The following is a 17,648-nucleotide window of genomic DNA, read 5'->3' as shown; positions in this document are numbered from 1 at the left end:
CAGTCACTTGTAAAATATAAAATCCATCTCAAGTAAGAGAAACATGAGAAAGTAAGGAGAAAAAGAGAAAGAAAGAATGTGGAGAACCCCTAGTAAAATGCAAGTGAGGATAAATGGGTCTAAAAATCATTCCTCATTTAGTAACAAGCTTGTAAAATTCCAAATGAAATATTTCACTTACACTGTTCCAAAGAAAGTAACATCCAGAAAGTAATATCACCTCTATACTATGCAAATCAAGTAGGCATTTAATTAGTATGACATCAGGTGAACACGCCCAAAGTAATTCAGATGTCCTCTGTGAAAAGTGTGGGTGGCAAGACAGAGATCACTCCAGCAGATAATGTGACAATCCCCTCAAATGCTACGCACAGGTGTTTACTGAGCAACCAGCAGAAGCATGCCGATATTTCCACACCACAAAAGTCCTAGGCTGTCACCAGCTGGCACAGCATCATACACAACATACAGCCAGCACAGCAGGAATTCTCCTCAAAGTATCACAGAGCCCATACAATTTCTCAAAAGCAAAGGGTGCTCATTCAAAAAAACATTTTTATCTGCCCTCCTACACTTGTAATAGTCTGGGTCTCCAATGGCAGGATGAAGTCAGAAAGCACGTAAAAAGTTTTAAGTTAAAAAACACAGGTCTACAAAAAAAAAATATAGCAGAGCTCTATTATTCAGTACTTAATGTGCGTTAAAGTCAAGGATGGGAGGCAAATAAATACAGAATTGAGCTTTCACTTCCAGGTGACTTTTTCATTTTCCTTCCACCTCTCTGTCAGCAGATACTTTCTTTTTTTTAATGTGTTGTGGGAGGCAGGTACTTATTATTAAAGAAAACAACCTGTCAGCTGACAGTATTTATTTGTTATTCATTAAAATGACACAGTTACAAGTAGAATAAATAAAGTACTCACATCTCATTAAATACATCCTCCTACGCAACTGGGCAACTGATCTCATTTCCTCACTTTTTTCCTTCTCCTTACTCTCTCAGACGTGTTCAATTCCAGTTCTCACTCCTGTATGTCTGAGAGGTTATCACAAACATAATGGAAGTCCTCAGCTGTTGCACAAAACCACTTCTTTGCAGGCATCGAACAAACATGTTTCACCACTTCTACTAGGGATATGAGAGAATAACCAGTAGACAACTAGTAGAAACAAAAAACAGGTCTTCTGTGACATATAACCTTGATCCTACATTTTAGAAAGAAAGCCACACTGGCTCCTTAATGTCACCCAAAATAAAGAGATGATCAGACGTCTTGTCACTTAAGCTCCAGTAAATAAAAAACACAGCAGATAAGTTGCTGAAAAGGTTCTAATATAAATACATTCAACGCATGATGGAGCTAACGTTGCTGACTTTCAACAGTAGCAATTTATTTGCATTGAAGAAATCATACTGCTTGTTACTATCACTTATACAATAAGAACTTGCAATAAGTCTGATTATCTCTACTTAAATTGTATTGAGAAAGCTTAGAATACCTTCCTAAGACAAGAAAAAGTCTTCACAAAGTCAAGTTGTGCAAGAAAGCAATGTTCGTTGATCTATGTTGTCTGCAGAAACAGCATGTCTGCTGCAACTTACCAAAAGTCATTTTTCAGTTCACAGATTGAACAATAGTGAGGTTTTGTTACTTTGGCCAGGTTCTTGGACAACTGTTAGGCTTCCTTCTCCTTAGTATAGACCAGCATTAATAGCTTCGTAGAAAATTAATCTGAACCCTACATGGGCTCCCTGTAATTAGTCAGGCCAAATAATAATCCCAATGAGAAGCCACAGCTAATTAAATACATATTATCTTTTAGCCACAATACAATAATCACCACGTGCTTATATATAAAATGTATAATTCCACATTCTTTATATGCAGATTTTATGACTTTTTAATCATAGGAAGTGATAGACAGGAAAAGGTGAAGGTGCAGAGATAGTGGGAAAGATTCATTTTAGTAACATCTCAGAGAAAAACCAACATCTGACCTTTTCCTGATGCTTTGCCAGTTCTGACATACAAAGGCCTTGCAGCAGGCACAGGTATCTTTGGTTCCAAACTGATATTAACCTTAAGGCATAGTGCCGTGTGGCACTTGGTGCACACCTTTACAAGTTAAAGGCAGTTAAAACTTCCCCATAAAATCCTCTCCATTCTTGGTTCCAAATCTAAGGAGTTGATTTTAAAAAGAAATTACTGAAAGATGGAGTTTGTTTCAGGAAAGAGGTGAAATTCATTTCATTATTGGTGAGGGAAAAAAGCCTATGTTGAAGATAAGACTCATCACCAATCTAAATTAAACACAATTGGCTTTGAGGTTGAATCATACATTCACCTTAAAAGAATACAAGTCTATTTATTTGAAGTACTGTTTTACAATTCACAAAAACTGAAAATTTCCGAACTGCTACTGATACTATTTATTAAGTTATGATCATCTGACCTTGATTTAACGTTACCTAATTAGAAACACAAAATTAGGCCAGATACATAAGCACTATGCCTTCTGACCATAGTTTTCATTAAGTAGCAATATATTCCTGCCAGAAGGCTGTAATTACAAATAAGACATTTAGACAACAGCTCAATATTCTTAGTGGCTAGCGAGTATTCTCATTAGCCTGGCTATATTTCCTTAACTTAAACTTAGTTTTTAATCACATCCCAGGGTAACACTTGATTTCATCAAAAGGGAGAGGACAAAATAAATTTTAAAAGACTTCTCTATCAGCCTTTGGCTTCCATTGTCCCAAATTCCCCTATTAGAAATGACTGAAACAACTATCCCTGGCAATTTAAAGAACTTTCTGACAATGTCTCTTTGTAAGCAAACCAGTAAGTATCTGTAACATATACAAATCACTGCACTGAAGCACTAACAAATAGGGGATTTGTATGCCACAGGTAAAACGATTACTTAACAACATTTTTATTATATTTCACATAGGTAATTAAAATACCAAGCATATCTCAGAATAAAACCAATAAGCTTTCTGTACATGGCACTTCACACTTACAGACTTCTGACTGAGAAGTATATATTAGTGCATATAAGCACTTCTCTCTGATAGTGAGCTCTAAAGCTCTCACCACTAACCACCTATACTACACATTTACATGTCTCTGCATTTTGTACTGCTGAGTGACCAGGACAGTAAGGCTGATCTGGTTGTTGTAACAACAGTACTGAAGAGATTTAGGAGTGCCTACCAAAAAAGCCTTAAAAACAGCCTTCATTTCTGTCTCCCTAACAGCCCCTCTCATGTTTGCTGTTTCCCCAAACTCATCAGATCCTGGAGGAAAGTAAGAGCTTCTTTCCCAGAACACAAAAATCTGCAGTGCCCCATCCCTGTAGGCACTCAAGGCCAGGCTGGATGGATCCCTGGGCAGCCTGAGCTGGTGGGGGGCAGCCCTGCCCACAGCAGGGGGTTGGGGCCCGGTGGGCTTTGAGGTCTCTTCCAACCCAAACCATTCTAGGACACTAACAAACAAAGTTTACACAAGTATTGTGGGTACTGTCTAAGAAATTCCCTTCTACTTCAGTAGCAAGGCCAGAATGCTTGCAGCAGGGTCACAGTGGTCCAAAGGCTGCTCATAGCGTAGTTCTGATAAAAAGTCTTCAAAGTCTGAATTCCTGAGTCTTGAATGTTTAACAGCACTGACCCATTGACCCATTCCAGCATACCACCTTCAGGCCTCACATTCAACAATACACACTGCTACACATGGCAACAAGTACAGAATCCTCACTCTCCCAGCTCTTGATGTTTACCATAAAATGCAAAATAGTTTCAGAAACATAAGCCAGAACACATTTACCATCTTTCCCACATGCAGAGAGAATCAAGAGTAATCAATCACATCAATATAGAAAATGTCATCTTCAGCTGTTGTCTTGTTTTAAAAGAAAACTCCTCTAACCAATATTATATCAGGCCTCTTTTCATTAAAGCATCTCAGATAAACTGCAAGAGTACATTTTTTATTAGGTCTTTCCGGGATTGAGATAATCAGATATGCAATTTCTGACTTCTTTGGATCATGCTGGATTATCACATACAAAGACAGTTATCCTGGACTTGCATGAAAGCAGAATGTAGGTATCTCTAGGCAAGACTGAGGCTAGACAAAGTAGATTCTTACCAATATTGTCAGGCTTTGGGATTTAGACATCTCAATTCCAAGTAATTCCTACATTATGCGACCACATTGTTTAATAATGTGCACATCTAGGTTTCTTTTGAACAGTCCATCACCTTTTGCATCATTGAGAACAACAATGTTCTTAAAAAAAAACAACCAAAAACTACTGCACCTGATCCTCACCTTGCCTCATCAGCCTCACGTTCACAAAGAAGATGGGCTCTGAGGCACGACTGAGACATCTAGAGAGGTCCAAGCATCTCCAAGACTAAAGGAGACTGAAAGAAGACCAACTCGCTAGGGAGATAAAGAACTTTCTAATGCCATTTGTACAGCATTTGTTTTCTTATACTTACTTGATCCTACTTGAAACTCAACAATATGTTACTCCTCAGTAAATACACATGCGCCATGTTGAAATGAAGACTTCTACATTTTTTGAGCACTCTTAAAAAAATAAAACTTTGTGAAGGAACAAAAAAAATAAATGAGTAATTACATTAACTGTAAATTTCAGCTGCAGCATACTTATATACAACTGCCTTAATGCACTGCTGCATGTGCCAAGGCTCAGAAAGTACAAAGATAAAACCTCTTCCACAAACATGTTCTCTATCAGAAATGTCTCATGTAGCATGAAATATCTACATCACAGGAAACTTCAGCAGTACTATTATTTGTCTGCCAGGATAAGCTGACACATACAGCTACAATGAACAACACATCACCAATTTAAAGCTGACTAAAAACAATGCATCATATTAAATCATTCATCTATTAAGGAGCCGCACCCTGCACTGTTTAAGGAGACTCCTTCAGCATCTATGAAGTATAGTTACAGTATAACAAGGACAACCTATATAGTTCAGATTTGTGAGATGAGACAACCCTTCTACATGTCACCACTGAAAGCCTGACAAATGTGGTGGTTTTAACACAAGAAATGCATCACTCCTGACACATAGAAGATTTTACAACCCATCCTCAGATTCTAACAGTTTCATGCCTCTGAGCAATCTCAGGTTCACCACAATGGCTGTAGTGCAGCTCTCTGAACTTCTCACACAACATTATTTAATCATTTTCAGAAAATCTGTTAACTGGATTTGTTTTCTTTTTTTTATCTCCCACAATCTATCCTTTGTCTTCTCCTGCTGTGGCAGCAAGAACACAAGGCACTGGCATCGTTTAGGAAGCTCCATGCAGTTCTATTTAGCTTCAGATGACAACATGAGGGATTGGTATTTCACAACAGGCACAGATAAATGTGCACTGCTTATACTACTTTTGATTCCACACAAATATCACTATGCTGCTTTACTTGCTAAGAAATCTAACTTGAGCCTTGTGTGAGACTTATTCACAAGTCAGGTAAGGAACTGAGTGAAACCAACTTATTAAATTACTCCACCATCTTTCTCCGCTCCAGGAAGTAACCCAATTTAAGAGAGGGTTTTCATCTAATGACTGATGCCTGGAAGCTAGAGAGTTGATGCACAAGCAGTATACGAGTATAAATAACTGAATACTAAGCACAATAGTGCCCACTCTTTCTTCCCACATGCACAACATCCACAAATATATGCTCTCAGTTATAGCCAACTTCACCTTGACAGCAGACATTTCTATGCTGCAGTCAGGCTGTGACATAAGCCTCAGAGACACCTCAACTGACTTTAAACTCGTCAGGGTTCATACGCAAATAACAGTGGTGACAGTACTACAAAACAGACCAAGGAAGTTGGAAAAATACCGGAGGGTTAGGGTGTTAACCCATCAGCAGAGGATTAAACAGGATGACTGAGATAGTTGCTGTCCCCAGGTGACTGCCCCACCTCTGTGGCATAGGCCATCTCTTCCAGCAGTGTCAGTGGCATGGAAATCTACTGATGGACAAACCCAGTTTATAGTCCAGCATGTTAAGGTTGACAGGGTTCAAAGTTTCACCTGCCATTCAGCCATCACTGGTGGCAAAAAAGATGTGACAAGGACAAAAAAAAAACCAAACACCCAAACAATAGCACCTGAGTTACCATCCCAAGACGCTACAAGATCTTGTGATCACAATGCCGTATGTTTCACCACTCCTACCACTAGCAGTGGTACTCAAACTTCAGCCATCCTTGCAACCAGTATTCTCTCACACTCCAGCATGATTGGAATTGCTTATGTAAAGTATGCCCGTACATCAGTTTACTAGGGCAGTACATAGTAATAGCCAGTTGAGAGAATTTTGAATCCACAGACAATAGAAAGTGAAATACAGTCATCACAGAGACACATGATGTGTGTCCCTAAGCAGACTGACAGCACATGATCAGCTCAATTCCCTTTTTTTCCCCCCCACTTAATGGTCTGGCATTTAAGCTACAGTAAAAATGTCAGTTCCAAAAGGATATGATACTTACTAGTGTGATTTCTCTAGCCCAGGGCAAACCCAACTGAATTATGCCATGAACCAAGGCAACAATATAGTCCCATATGCCCAAGAAAACACAGGAAAACATGTAACCAAATCTGAAATGCTGTTTCTGAACTAAGTGTCAGCTTGCACAAATATCAGTCAAGACCTGATACCAAGTACTTACTGTTCTTCAACATAGATAAATGCTGCTGCCTGCTAGTTGCACGTCACATAATTGAGGCAACAGTAACATATTCATACTTTTGTTCTAATTCTGGCATAGTGATCATCATTTCTTACCATTGGAAACATTCTGCCATTGTGGGGTTGAGCTGGATAAACTTTTGACCTATACTAGAGTGGCAGCTGTGTCCTGCAAAGCAGTCTTGGAGAAAGAGAATGCACTGCCCATGCCTGTCAAACTGAGTTCCCTTGTCAATTCTGATAGAGAGCTCAGATGTGTCACACAAGTCATTGGAGGTCATCGTAGTTTAAGTGAGAGAGAAGGACAAAATGTTATTGGGAGATCAAACTACAGGTACCAAATCTGACACTATCATTCAGATAGTCCCCCTGCAGACTACAGTAACTTGTGAATAAAGCTGATCTGAAGAGCGAGGACTCACCCCCAGATTCAGCAGGCAACTCTTGTGTAACATTGGAGTGGGTCACCTAAATTTCCAGACGTCTCTCAATGCCGTGGGAAGATGTTTCAGTAAAACTCATTACGCCATTTTGCAATCAGTTGTCTTCCTTAATGAACCTCTAAAGTTAACAAGGCTAATGTACTGAATTCCTAAAGTTGTGATCCCTCGAAATATAAATTATGCTTCTATTCTAATAAGCATTTTACTACTGCATATTTAATACTGGTGAGATGCCTGCAGTATAAGTAAAAACAAGTCATCTGAAACTTAAGAGTCCTGAAAATACTGGAGTGTCAACAACACGTATCAGGCACATCAGGTTCCGGACACTGCATCTAGAAGGGAAGAAGTATTTTAAGGCTATTACACTCAAGAGCTATAGGCAAGAAAAATGAGCAGATGGGGAATGGGAGCATTAGCAAATCACCTGGTAATTCATTACTACTAAAACTTCATCATACACCAAAGGTGGAAAACAAGATGAAAGGAGAAAAAGATAGGACATCCTTCGCTCTGTCCGTGGAAAGAAAAAGAAACAAGGTTTCCAAATTAACTCATTGTCATGAATGACCAAGGCACTCGGACATATTCAGAACTGTCTAATAAAGAACAACAGATCTGATAAGGAGGCTGTGGAATTCCCATTATGTAAGTCACTTAATAATAGGTTAACAAGATATCCAACGTAAGCAGCAGTGACCCCAATCTAGATGAAAGGGAAAAACAAACTAGATAATTTCTAGAAGACTCCCCCAGTCCAATTCTAGGAAGTGAGTATAAGCACATGCAAGTGGGCTGTTAATGCAAGTAATCAGTTCATTTAGCAAAGTTCACCAAAGGGAGTCTTCCCAGGAAAAACTTAGTGGAATGTATCTTAGACCCATACACCTACAGTTCCAAACAAATAACCCATTTCCCAAAGACCTACAAAGTGCAGCAGAGCTGGTAAACTTTCTCAATAAGTGATATAGCAAGCAAAAGATCTGTAGGTGGGCCTGGGGTTAAACATCAAAAAAGACAATTGAAAACATCAGGTAGATTAGAAACTACAGCCAGAGGCAGCAACTCATCACGCTATGCAAAAACAGCAGCATTACTTCAATCTGTGATGGGTCATAAAGCATCAGACTGGGCAGAATATCACTCAAATATGCCTCATACACCATCATCAACTAAACATTTCAAAAGCTGCTGAATGCAATATTCAGTTATGCTCTCAAGAAGGAATCATTTTTCAGAATCTTAGATTCATCTTTTTTATTTAGCATGGCTTGTTCTTTTTTCATTGATATCATAGGGTGTTTTGATTCTTAATATTGGCAACCAAAATTCGATCCCAGAGCATTTTTCTCCTATGCCAAGGAACAGCACCAAGTTTAGGAAATAGGCTTAGGCAGTGGTAACTATCAATTCACACAAAGGACAAGTGATCTCTTCATATTTTACATACAAGTTTTTTTCAAAAACAAACTTACATTTGTCATTTTCCACTTAGAAGAAACAGTGTACATATCTACACATAACCCCATAGCAGCCTTTTGATGCTATTGGGGTTGTGGGTATAGCTTATAAAATACACAAACTGAAGACAGAAAATCTCTCCAAGATGGTCTAGAAAGACAAAGGAAACCTACACCAAGTACAAAAATAGATGCTGACAGTGACCAATTTCAGAGATTTAAAAATAAATAAATAAATAAAAATTACTCATTTATACTGCTAATGTATCCTATTCACCTGACTACTAAAACACAATAGGAGTAACACACTGACATAATGACAAATGCTGGTTTCATAATCAGGGTGGAGCATTAAAGCCACTATAAAGGTAGTTCCAATCTGAGACTCTCACTTGTGCTGGATACACTTGAAGGCTCTGTATTTTCAGTGAGGTAAGCACGGACTAAATGTATTGTGTGTATATTATCTTCATTTAACTTTTTTATTTCAAGAAGAACTGTCAGTTTACAGAAAAGAGTCTTTTCATCTAGGTTAAGTATTGATGATATGCTCAGTGAACCAATGAACAGTGTGCCAGCTGTATTTCAAAAATAACCATTCTGTGCATAAGATAATTATTGTCTGTTTTGCTTCCAGTTCTTCTTCAAGACAACACCTAAGGAACATGGAACATTTACTCAATGACAACCTTCTGAAATACTTCACTCAATATGCTTTAATGGAGGGTAGCACTACTGCACTGTCCATTGGTGGGCTGAAAAATCTGCTCCAGAATCAATTTTCACAGTACTTGAAGGTAAGTCTCAATTGTTTTATTTGCTGTTCTTCCTATAAAATGGATAGGAAAAAGGAGATGCAGGCAATGATACTGCAAGGCAGATTCTGTGCTCAAATGGTTTTACCAGGTCCATAAATAATCCTTCAGGATTATATATATAATATATAAATAGATATTATGTATAATATATATATTAACTATAATAATAAAATATAATAATATATAATAAACTATATATTTTCTAAATTGAAAATGCATTGAACACCTGTAACTCAAGTAAATCAGTACAGCAACTTCAATACTAAGAGGCACGGGTCATTTTCTACGCAATCTAACTCTTCACCATTCAAACTAAGATTTGTCACTTCTGAAAGATGCCAAAAAGCAAAAAGATACCACCAAGCTAGAGAGAAATATCTACTTCCTGAGGCTGAGGGGAAAAGAAAAAACAAATCCAACTTCCCTACCCAAGACCTTTCCTAAACCAGATTAGAGCTCAATTTAGATTTTTAGGCAAATCCTTAAATACCGGTTTTTGGATTGCAAGACAAGACATGGGTACTTTTTGCTAGAGATCTGAAAGAAGTTGTACCTTAATGGAAAATTCAGTATTTTAAGAACCACGGGAATACAGTTATTAGTTATTTTTTAGGCAAAGAAAAAATGTCACCTAATAAAACTCATAAAGTTGTTTCCCCTCATAAAGCCATCTGTCAGGAATTAATTACTAAAACTTATAGGAAATGTGATAGTAAATTCAGAAAGATGGTGCTTTTTATATTAGCTGCAGGCAGTTTAGGTGGCAGGACCCATTTCCAGAGATTTGTGGAAATAGAAGTGCTCAGAAAAAAAACGCAGATGTTTTCCATCTGGATATCAGACATTTTCAACCACCCACTCTGTATGCAGAAATATATGGCACCATAATAAATCTACAAAATAGCAGGACATGGAAGTACAAAACAGACGAAAAAAAAGTACAAAGAAAGCATTTTAAAGACTTAATTTATATTCAGAACTATTTTTTATACTAACTAGCTTGGTCTGGGACATTAGCAGAATACTCACTGCTTCAGGTTGTCACACAAACTAAAGAAGCTTATAGCATAAACCAGATTTATTCTATTAACAAGATTTTTTTAACACTGTATTCCTACTAAAGAGGAGAAAAGAGAAAGGAAAGGGACCCTCAGGCCCAGGTCCACAGTCTACTGAAACTTGTTTTCAAGTAGTGCATGCACAATGAAGCTGCTGCACTTGCTATGTTACCTATGTTTCATAATGTAATCCAAACAAAAGTAAGACTGAAGTAACTTGAGTAATACTCGTAGTTGGGTGATGACAGATGCCCTGGCTTTTTCATGTGTTGTATGTGAATGTCTTTGTAGTAAAAAATACGTTGAATATTCAGGTTAAGTTCATGTATTGAAGCATCAAGTTAAAAGCAAATGACAACTCATTGTTCTCAAATAGTTACTGCAGCTTTGTTAACGTTTTTGAGAGGCATTAGTAGGCACCACAGTTATAGTTTAACCAGTAAAACTGGTTAACACATCACCAGTAACATCTTCAAGCAACACTGTTACTGACTGCACTAATTCATGTGTTGTAGCAATTCACTTCACTCTTCTTTCTCCCCCCCTCTACAAAAACAGGATTCATTCTCTCTTGACAACGTAATTAAGTTATTGGACAAAAACAATGATGGAAGCATCAGCTTTGATGAGTTTGTGATGCTTATAAAAAAGATTACAGGACAATAAGGCATCTGCCAGAATGAGCATCGTTCCTTTGAAGGAGAAGAGCATGGCATTCATGGACAGTATATGTGCACCTAAATCCACAGATTTCCTTGTTGTAATTTCAAAAAATATGCAATAAAGATTTATATGACATAACAGGTTAAGCTTTGCATTGTGTTCCCTGTCGGCTAGACACAATTTCCAACAAAACCGTCTCAAAATTAGTTCAGAACTACTTGTCTTTATTTCATGCTACTAAAATGCTATTTGAGAAAATGTCATCATATAAGATGACATTTTGAAAATGCTAAGTTCAATTTTGTTTTAAAAAAAGACAAGGCATTTATTTTAAATAACAACATAAGATTACTGCGATAAGTACAATGACTACAATATTCCACCTCAGTTTCAAGTTGTAGGTACACAAGTGCGCATTTTCTGCATGTTAAAAGTTTTATAAATGAGAATGCATACATGTACATAGGAGCTGAGTGCTTGCTGCTGCAAATTAAAACATCCATTTAACTTCTCTATTCCACAGTTCCCTTGTCGCACTTGTATTTGTCTGAGTAATTCATGGGGATTATCATTTACTTTAATAAAGGAAATGAATGAAGAGAAAGGAAGAGAAGTAACTTTAATGCAAAATAATTAAGAGGATGAGGCACTAATTGTACCACAGAACTCTCAGTTTTGGACTGAATTTTAACATCAACATCCTCCATTATGCCAACAGAGCAATTAGGTCCACATCTTAAGAGTTACTTAAGGACTTAAGAATCAATGCAACGGTAAAGCAGATCAAGTGCATTAAAGACCACATACAAGTGATCCCTATACTTGGATTTGATCCCTAACAGTGTGGAATCCAGCACTGCACCACAGCTGCATGCATAGCAGCCTCAAAAATTACAATATTTAAACACAATAGGAATGTTCTATTAGGCTCTTGGGCGATGCTTTCACACAAACTCTTCAGCTGTTAAACTGTGTTACAATTATTGGAAGAAAAAGAAGAAAATCATAATACTTTCTTCTGGTTTATTTAAAAATAAAAAAATAATTGATCTAAATTAACAATATACTTTGATTTTGAAACAAAATGTGCCACACAATCATTTGTGTGCTAAGCAGTATTAGCTACTTCACACAAATAAAACCATAGAGTTTTACATAGAACTTTAAGATGATCCCTTACATAACGTATGAGACACACGATCCTTTTCATGTGTTAGAAAACGTTTGGTATTTTAGAATTCACTCAGGTTATGGGCATCCTAAATAAGAAAAGTGGGAATCAATTCACAAATGTGTTATAAGAGTGTCACCTACTGGCAAAGTCTATTTCTACTCAATTTCTTAAAGTCATAAAACACAGACGCCATGCAATACTTCAAGTTTCACAATGCTACAAAAAAATGTCACAGGTCATAAAGAACTGTGGTCACAACAAAACTTTGCTTAAAGCAAGTACATAAAGAACCCTTGCTGGAACAGTTTTGTTGTGTTGCTGTTCTGTTTGCTTGCTTGCTAGAACAGCTGGGCTCAAACCTTCATTATGTTCTTCGACAAAAAAAAAAAAAAAAGAATCTAAGCTTAACAGTAGAGAAAGCAAACACAAAAGCCAAGGGGGATGGACACAAAACCCACCTGCTTTGCACCCAGTCAATCAACCTCATCAGCAGTTCAGACTGTACAGATTCTCCTTAAAGGAGATTACTTTAGAATTAATTGTCATTTGCAACAGAAAACTCATACTAAGCACTACTCTCAACATTATTTTTCTGAACAGCTTCCTCCCCAGCAAAGAGCTGTAATAATTTACCTTCTGTTAGTAACCAAAGGGCTGGAAAACAGAGCAGAAAGCTTAAGAAAATATAATGGGAACATGACCTGAAAGCAATCAATCAAGATGATGATCAGGAATGTCAGGGACTGATCAGTGATCACATATCTGCCTTGTTTGCTTCAGGGAAATCAAACATACTTAAAAAATAAAAAGCCTTAATATGTTACTCGATGCTAAAGGCATGGTTGGGTGAAAACAGGTGAAAATTGCTCTAAAGACCATTCTATTTTACTTCAGACCACACATCTTTAGCTTAAGACTAAATGAAATTATTGAACAAATAACTTCAAATCCCTCAAACTTAATTTATAACCCACAGTCTATTAATGTTTTCAAATTCTAGGTGGCAACAACTCCTCTAAGTTTTCATTACATCTAATACTCAACTTTATTTCCCCCCCCCCCCCTATTGGATTTTAAAAGAAAATTTCAGGTACATTTCATATTATTAAGCCATTAGTTTTCTCTTTTTGTTTTATATGCCGAGACTATCATTTTTTTCCTCATCATTTGAAATCTGAAATTTGTAATACCTCTAATCATTTACATGCCAAGATTACTAATAGAGTACCTCCCAAAACAGGCAATACAGGGTTTCCCCTCCTGTATCAGATTTCACTTGGGTGATTTTGCAAAACCCAGATCAAGTAATGAGTCAATAGAACAACAGAGTCAGTAAAAGCAGACAAGCAACTGAAACAAAGCGGATATTCAGCATTTCATGCAACACTGCATTTGCATGTTCAGTTCTGGGTTCAATACTTGTCAAAGAAAAACAAGTCGCGATTGCCTCAACACACCAAACCTTCTCAAAACATTTTTTCCTAATACGATGTTCACCAACTTGTGCACCAACTTGTTCTGCTGTTACTGAGTGACGTTAACGATAATTATTTCTCACAATTTCAGTCACCTGTACTTCTGGAAGCTTAACTCCAAGTTGTACTTCAGAAGAAACTATTTTGGTACGTACTGTTCTGAGTACTTGAACGCTTAGCAAATTAAGAAGAAATGCAAGAAGATGCGTACTTTATGGTTGCCCCAGAATTCTCCTGATAAACACTGTAGAACACTTTTCCTTTTAAAAACAGAAGAAAACAACTGCTGCCTCTTCAGTGCTTCTCCTCTCTTCAGCTTCCAAAGGAGCAGGAATCAAAAGGAAAAAAATAGGCTGCTGTGGTTTTAAGTTAGGACTCAGCTGAATCACACAGTGGCATCACAAGATATTATCAGTGCTGACACTGTGTTTCCAATTAATTTTCATGGACAATGAAATATCTGCATCAGTCCAGTAGTTCACAAGCTTCACTAATCTGCTGCTTCTCCAGTCATTTTTATTGATTTGTCATTACACAGAACATCTGAAGTTTTTAGCACAAGGTAAGACTTTGCTAAAACATTATTTAGCATTAACAGATATTGATCGCATAAATTTCTTTCATGGAACAATTTACAGCCATTTCTAACTGAGAACTGAGATGTCAAAGATCAGATTAAGGTCTTGACATATAACCAGTAATAATCAATTTCACAACCTTAGTGCAGCTTGGAACAAAAGAGTATCAGTTATACATACTGAAAGCAAACTGCTTCCATTGCAAATACTGTATTAATCTTCTATGACACATACACTCATTCTATTATTTTCCTAATTTAATGCCCACACAACTTTATTCATAAGATACATACCTTGCTTGGCTTTGATTGCTAGCTGCAAATCACTCAGTTAATTACTTGTGGAATAAAAACTTTGCCTGATATATATCACTGTAATACACACTACCATTTTAGTAATGAAAGAAACAGCCAATATTACTGCAGACAAGCTTCTATATTCCAGACTTCAGTTAAATGTTGAATTCTGTATCTGAACTAGCAAACAGTCCTCAGAATAATGGAGGCAAATGGGCAGTTCCACCTCTTCCTCAAACAGGCTTCATGACCGGACTGCACTCTGAAAAGGTATCTAAGCTGTCTGGATGAAATGTAGTCACATGAAGCTATATAAGATGTATTCCACATTCCTTGATTTTAGGACCCTGAAAACTATGAGGCTACTTTGTCCCAGGCAGAAGGATCTTGCATCATGCAGTGAAGTGGAAGAGCAGTTTGCATGCTGCACTTCAGTGGTGAGACCTACACACCTAACTTAAACTCTTCTGAAAGAAGTTTATAAGCTATTGTTTCTGTATCACAAGCAATGCACTTTACTTATCACTAGAGGATCTTGCACAAAGGTACTACTTTATTTTCCACGTGTACTTATCAATCCTATTTCATTTTTACAAACCCATCCCTACTGATCCATTTTAAGTTTTATCATTACAGATAATGTGACACTACATTCTCCTGAACTAGAACATACACCCAAAGCAACTCCATCCCAAAATACTGGCATCCCATACTGAGAGCCCTAGCTTACCTATAGCATTGAAATTGTACTCAAAAGGAGAACCATGAGATGAATATGCATTGGGTGGGTAGGGGTAGAGAGAAAGAGCGCCTATTTTCTAGCATTCAAATACAGAAATAAAAGTTTTTCAAAAGATTCACATATAATCTCTTCTTGTATAAACTTATATTTTGTTAATAGCTTTGTTCTACACTTTCCAGCTTGTCTTTATATTTTATTCTCCAGTAAAGCCAACATTATTGTCTACGACTAAGGAAACCATTAAAAACTTAATAATAATAAAATACTGTGATGGCTAATTATGGAAGTGAGCAGGTGAAGACAAGGAACTATTCAAGAATTAAATGCCTATGTAAGTAATACTGAATAAAAACAATGGACTTCACCTCATGCATAAACACAGATGAACTATAACTTCCACAGAGTTCACTTATTTTTTAAACACAAGAAGCGTGCTCACAAAACACACACAGGAGAAATATCAGTACTTACAACAGGGTTTTTTGTGTCTGGGTCAAATTCTGTAGAATTTGCATCTGAAAAAAAAGCGTAAAAACAGTATGTCACCATTGTTCTACAAGCACTACAGACTCATAGGAACAGTTTTGTGACATTTCTTTACTTGTCTGCATCTCCGCTTCAATCTTGTTGAAAGACATGTTATAACACTTCTGAAGCACTCTCACGTGACCTCAGTCACACACTGCATTTCCCAATTCCCAAACTTTCTTCACCTCCATTTTTAGTGGTAGTAGTTCACCTGTGAGCTAAACCTCTTCAAATTACTGCCACAATGGCTGTAGTTTAGCAACTCTAACAAAGTATGCAAAAGCAAGTGAAGCCTGATTTCACATTTTAAGTCTTCACCACACCCGTACGCTCCTGCGAAAGACTACAAAGGTGAACTATAAGGAGTACAGCAGAAAGTGTGCTTAAGTCAGGAAGCAAGTTACAGACAATCTGCATAACAGGAGTTCCTGCTCCTTTGTACACTGTGTGCATAGCTCTTGCAACATAACCATTTTGAAGGATAATCCTAGGATCTACCTAAAAATAGATACACATTGCATGTATGGAATAAAACTCCATCTAAGCAAACCATACCCACACCAGCATTCTGAACTCACCTTTCCAATTTAGACAGTTTCTTGCAAATTCCACAACTGCTAATTGCATTCCCAGGCAAACTCCTAAAAGACAGAAAAAAAACAATACAAAAAAACACTACCAGAATGTAACAGCACAAATAGCAGGGCAGACAAAGTACTGACTGTTCCATCTTAATGGGGTTGTTCAGAAACCTTAGTACTCTGTTTTATACACACTGACTTATCAAAAAGCTAGAACATAAATGGCACACTCTTCAGAGTTGGCATACTGTGAACACACGTGAAATAATTGAATCATAGAATCATAGAATTACCCAGGTTGGAAAAGACCTTGAAGATCATCAAGCCCAACCACAGCCTAACCAGTACCCTAACTCTAACAACCCTACACTAAATCATATCCCTGAGCACCACATCCAAACGGCTCTTAAACACAACCAGGGATGGCGATTCAACCACCTCCCTGGGGAGTCTATTCCAGTACCTAACTACCCTTTCTGTAAAGAAAATTTTGTAAAGAATTGTGTTGTAAACCCTTTTAAAAATTGTTCCTTTCTTATTTTCCCCTCCCATCATCTTCTCAAATAATAATTGCAAAGATTAAAGCTGAAAGCCTGGGTATGTCCGAAATCTAATTTTATCTTATCAACTAGCCATATAGCCACTTTTACGTATAAAATTGTAACAAATCTAGAGTGAAGACCAGAGCTCCAGAGGGATTTACATACAGAACATGTAGCTGACAAGCCATATGGAACCTTCAAGAATTATTGTAATAAGATAACAGACAAATTGACAAAAATTATTTAATACTGCACATGTCCAAAGACACTTATATTTTCTACACGATGATTAGTAAGTATGATGACACTGGTTTAATTACACTGAGATGTGCAGATTCTCCATGTAAAATGCGAAACTAAGCCTTTGCAATGGGAAAGGCCTTTTTCATCATTCCTTATATAGCAGCTGGAGTACATGACTCAGACCCTAGGCATAATTTTCTTCACTAGGAAGGTGGTTAGGCCCTGGAACAGGCTGCCCAGTGAGGTTGTGGATGCCCCATCCTTGGAGGTGTTCAAGGCCAGGTT

At 37.3% G+C, this 17,648-nt stretch overlaps 1 protein-coding gene and 1 long non-coding RNA gene across 2 annotated transcripts in view; one reads left to right on the top strand and one right to left on the bottom strand.

Annotated features, from left to right (window-relative positions):
* CTPS2 (CTP synthase 2) overlaps positions 1-17,648 on the bottom strand; it is a 54,249-nt gene that overhangs the window by 18,834 nt on the left and 17,767 nt on the right. The window contains exons 12-13 of the mRNA XM_015885951.2: positions 16,576-16,638; positions 15,941-15,984 (exon numbers count right to left, since the gene is read on the bottom strand). Coding sequence (XP_015741437.1) covers positions 15,941-15,984; positions 16,576-16,638 — 107 coding nt within the window. The remainder of the gene's footprint in view (positions 1-15,940; positions 15,985-16,575; positions 16,639-17,648) is intronic.
* Positions 9,003-11,344, top strand: LOC116652466. Its single transcript, XR_004305486.1, has 3 exons — positions 9,003-9,097; positions 9,303-9,462; positions 11,100-11,344. It is a non-coding gene; the product is annotated as an uncharacterized LOC116652466 (long non-coding RNA).

Source organism: Coturnix japonica, chromosome 1, assembly GCF_001577835.2.
Source record: "Coturnix japonica isolate 7356 chromosome 1, Coturnix japonica 2.1, whole genome shotgun sequence".
Taxonomy (NCBI): Eukaryota; Metazoa; Chordata; class Aves; order Galliformes; family Phasianidae; genus Coturnix; species Coturnix japonica.
Note: the sequence above shows the minus strand (reverse complement) of the source record. Positions and strands in the feature narration are given on the sequence as shown.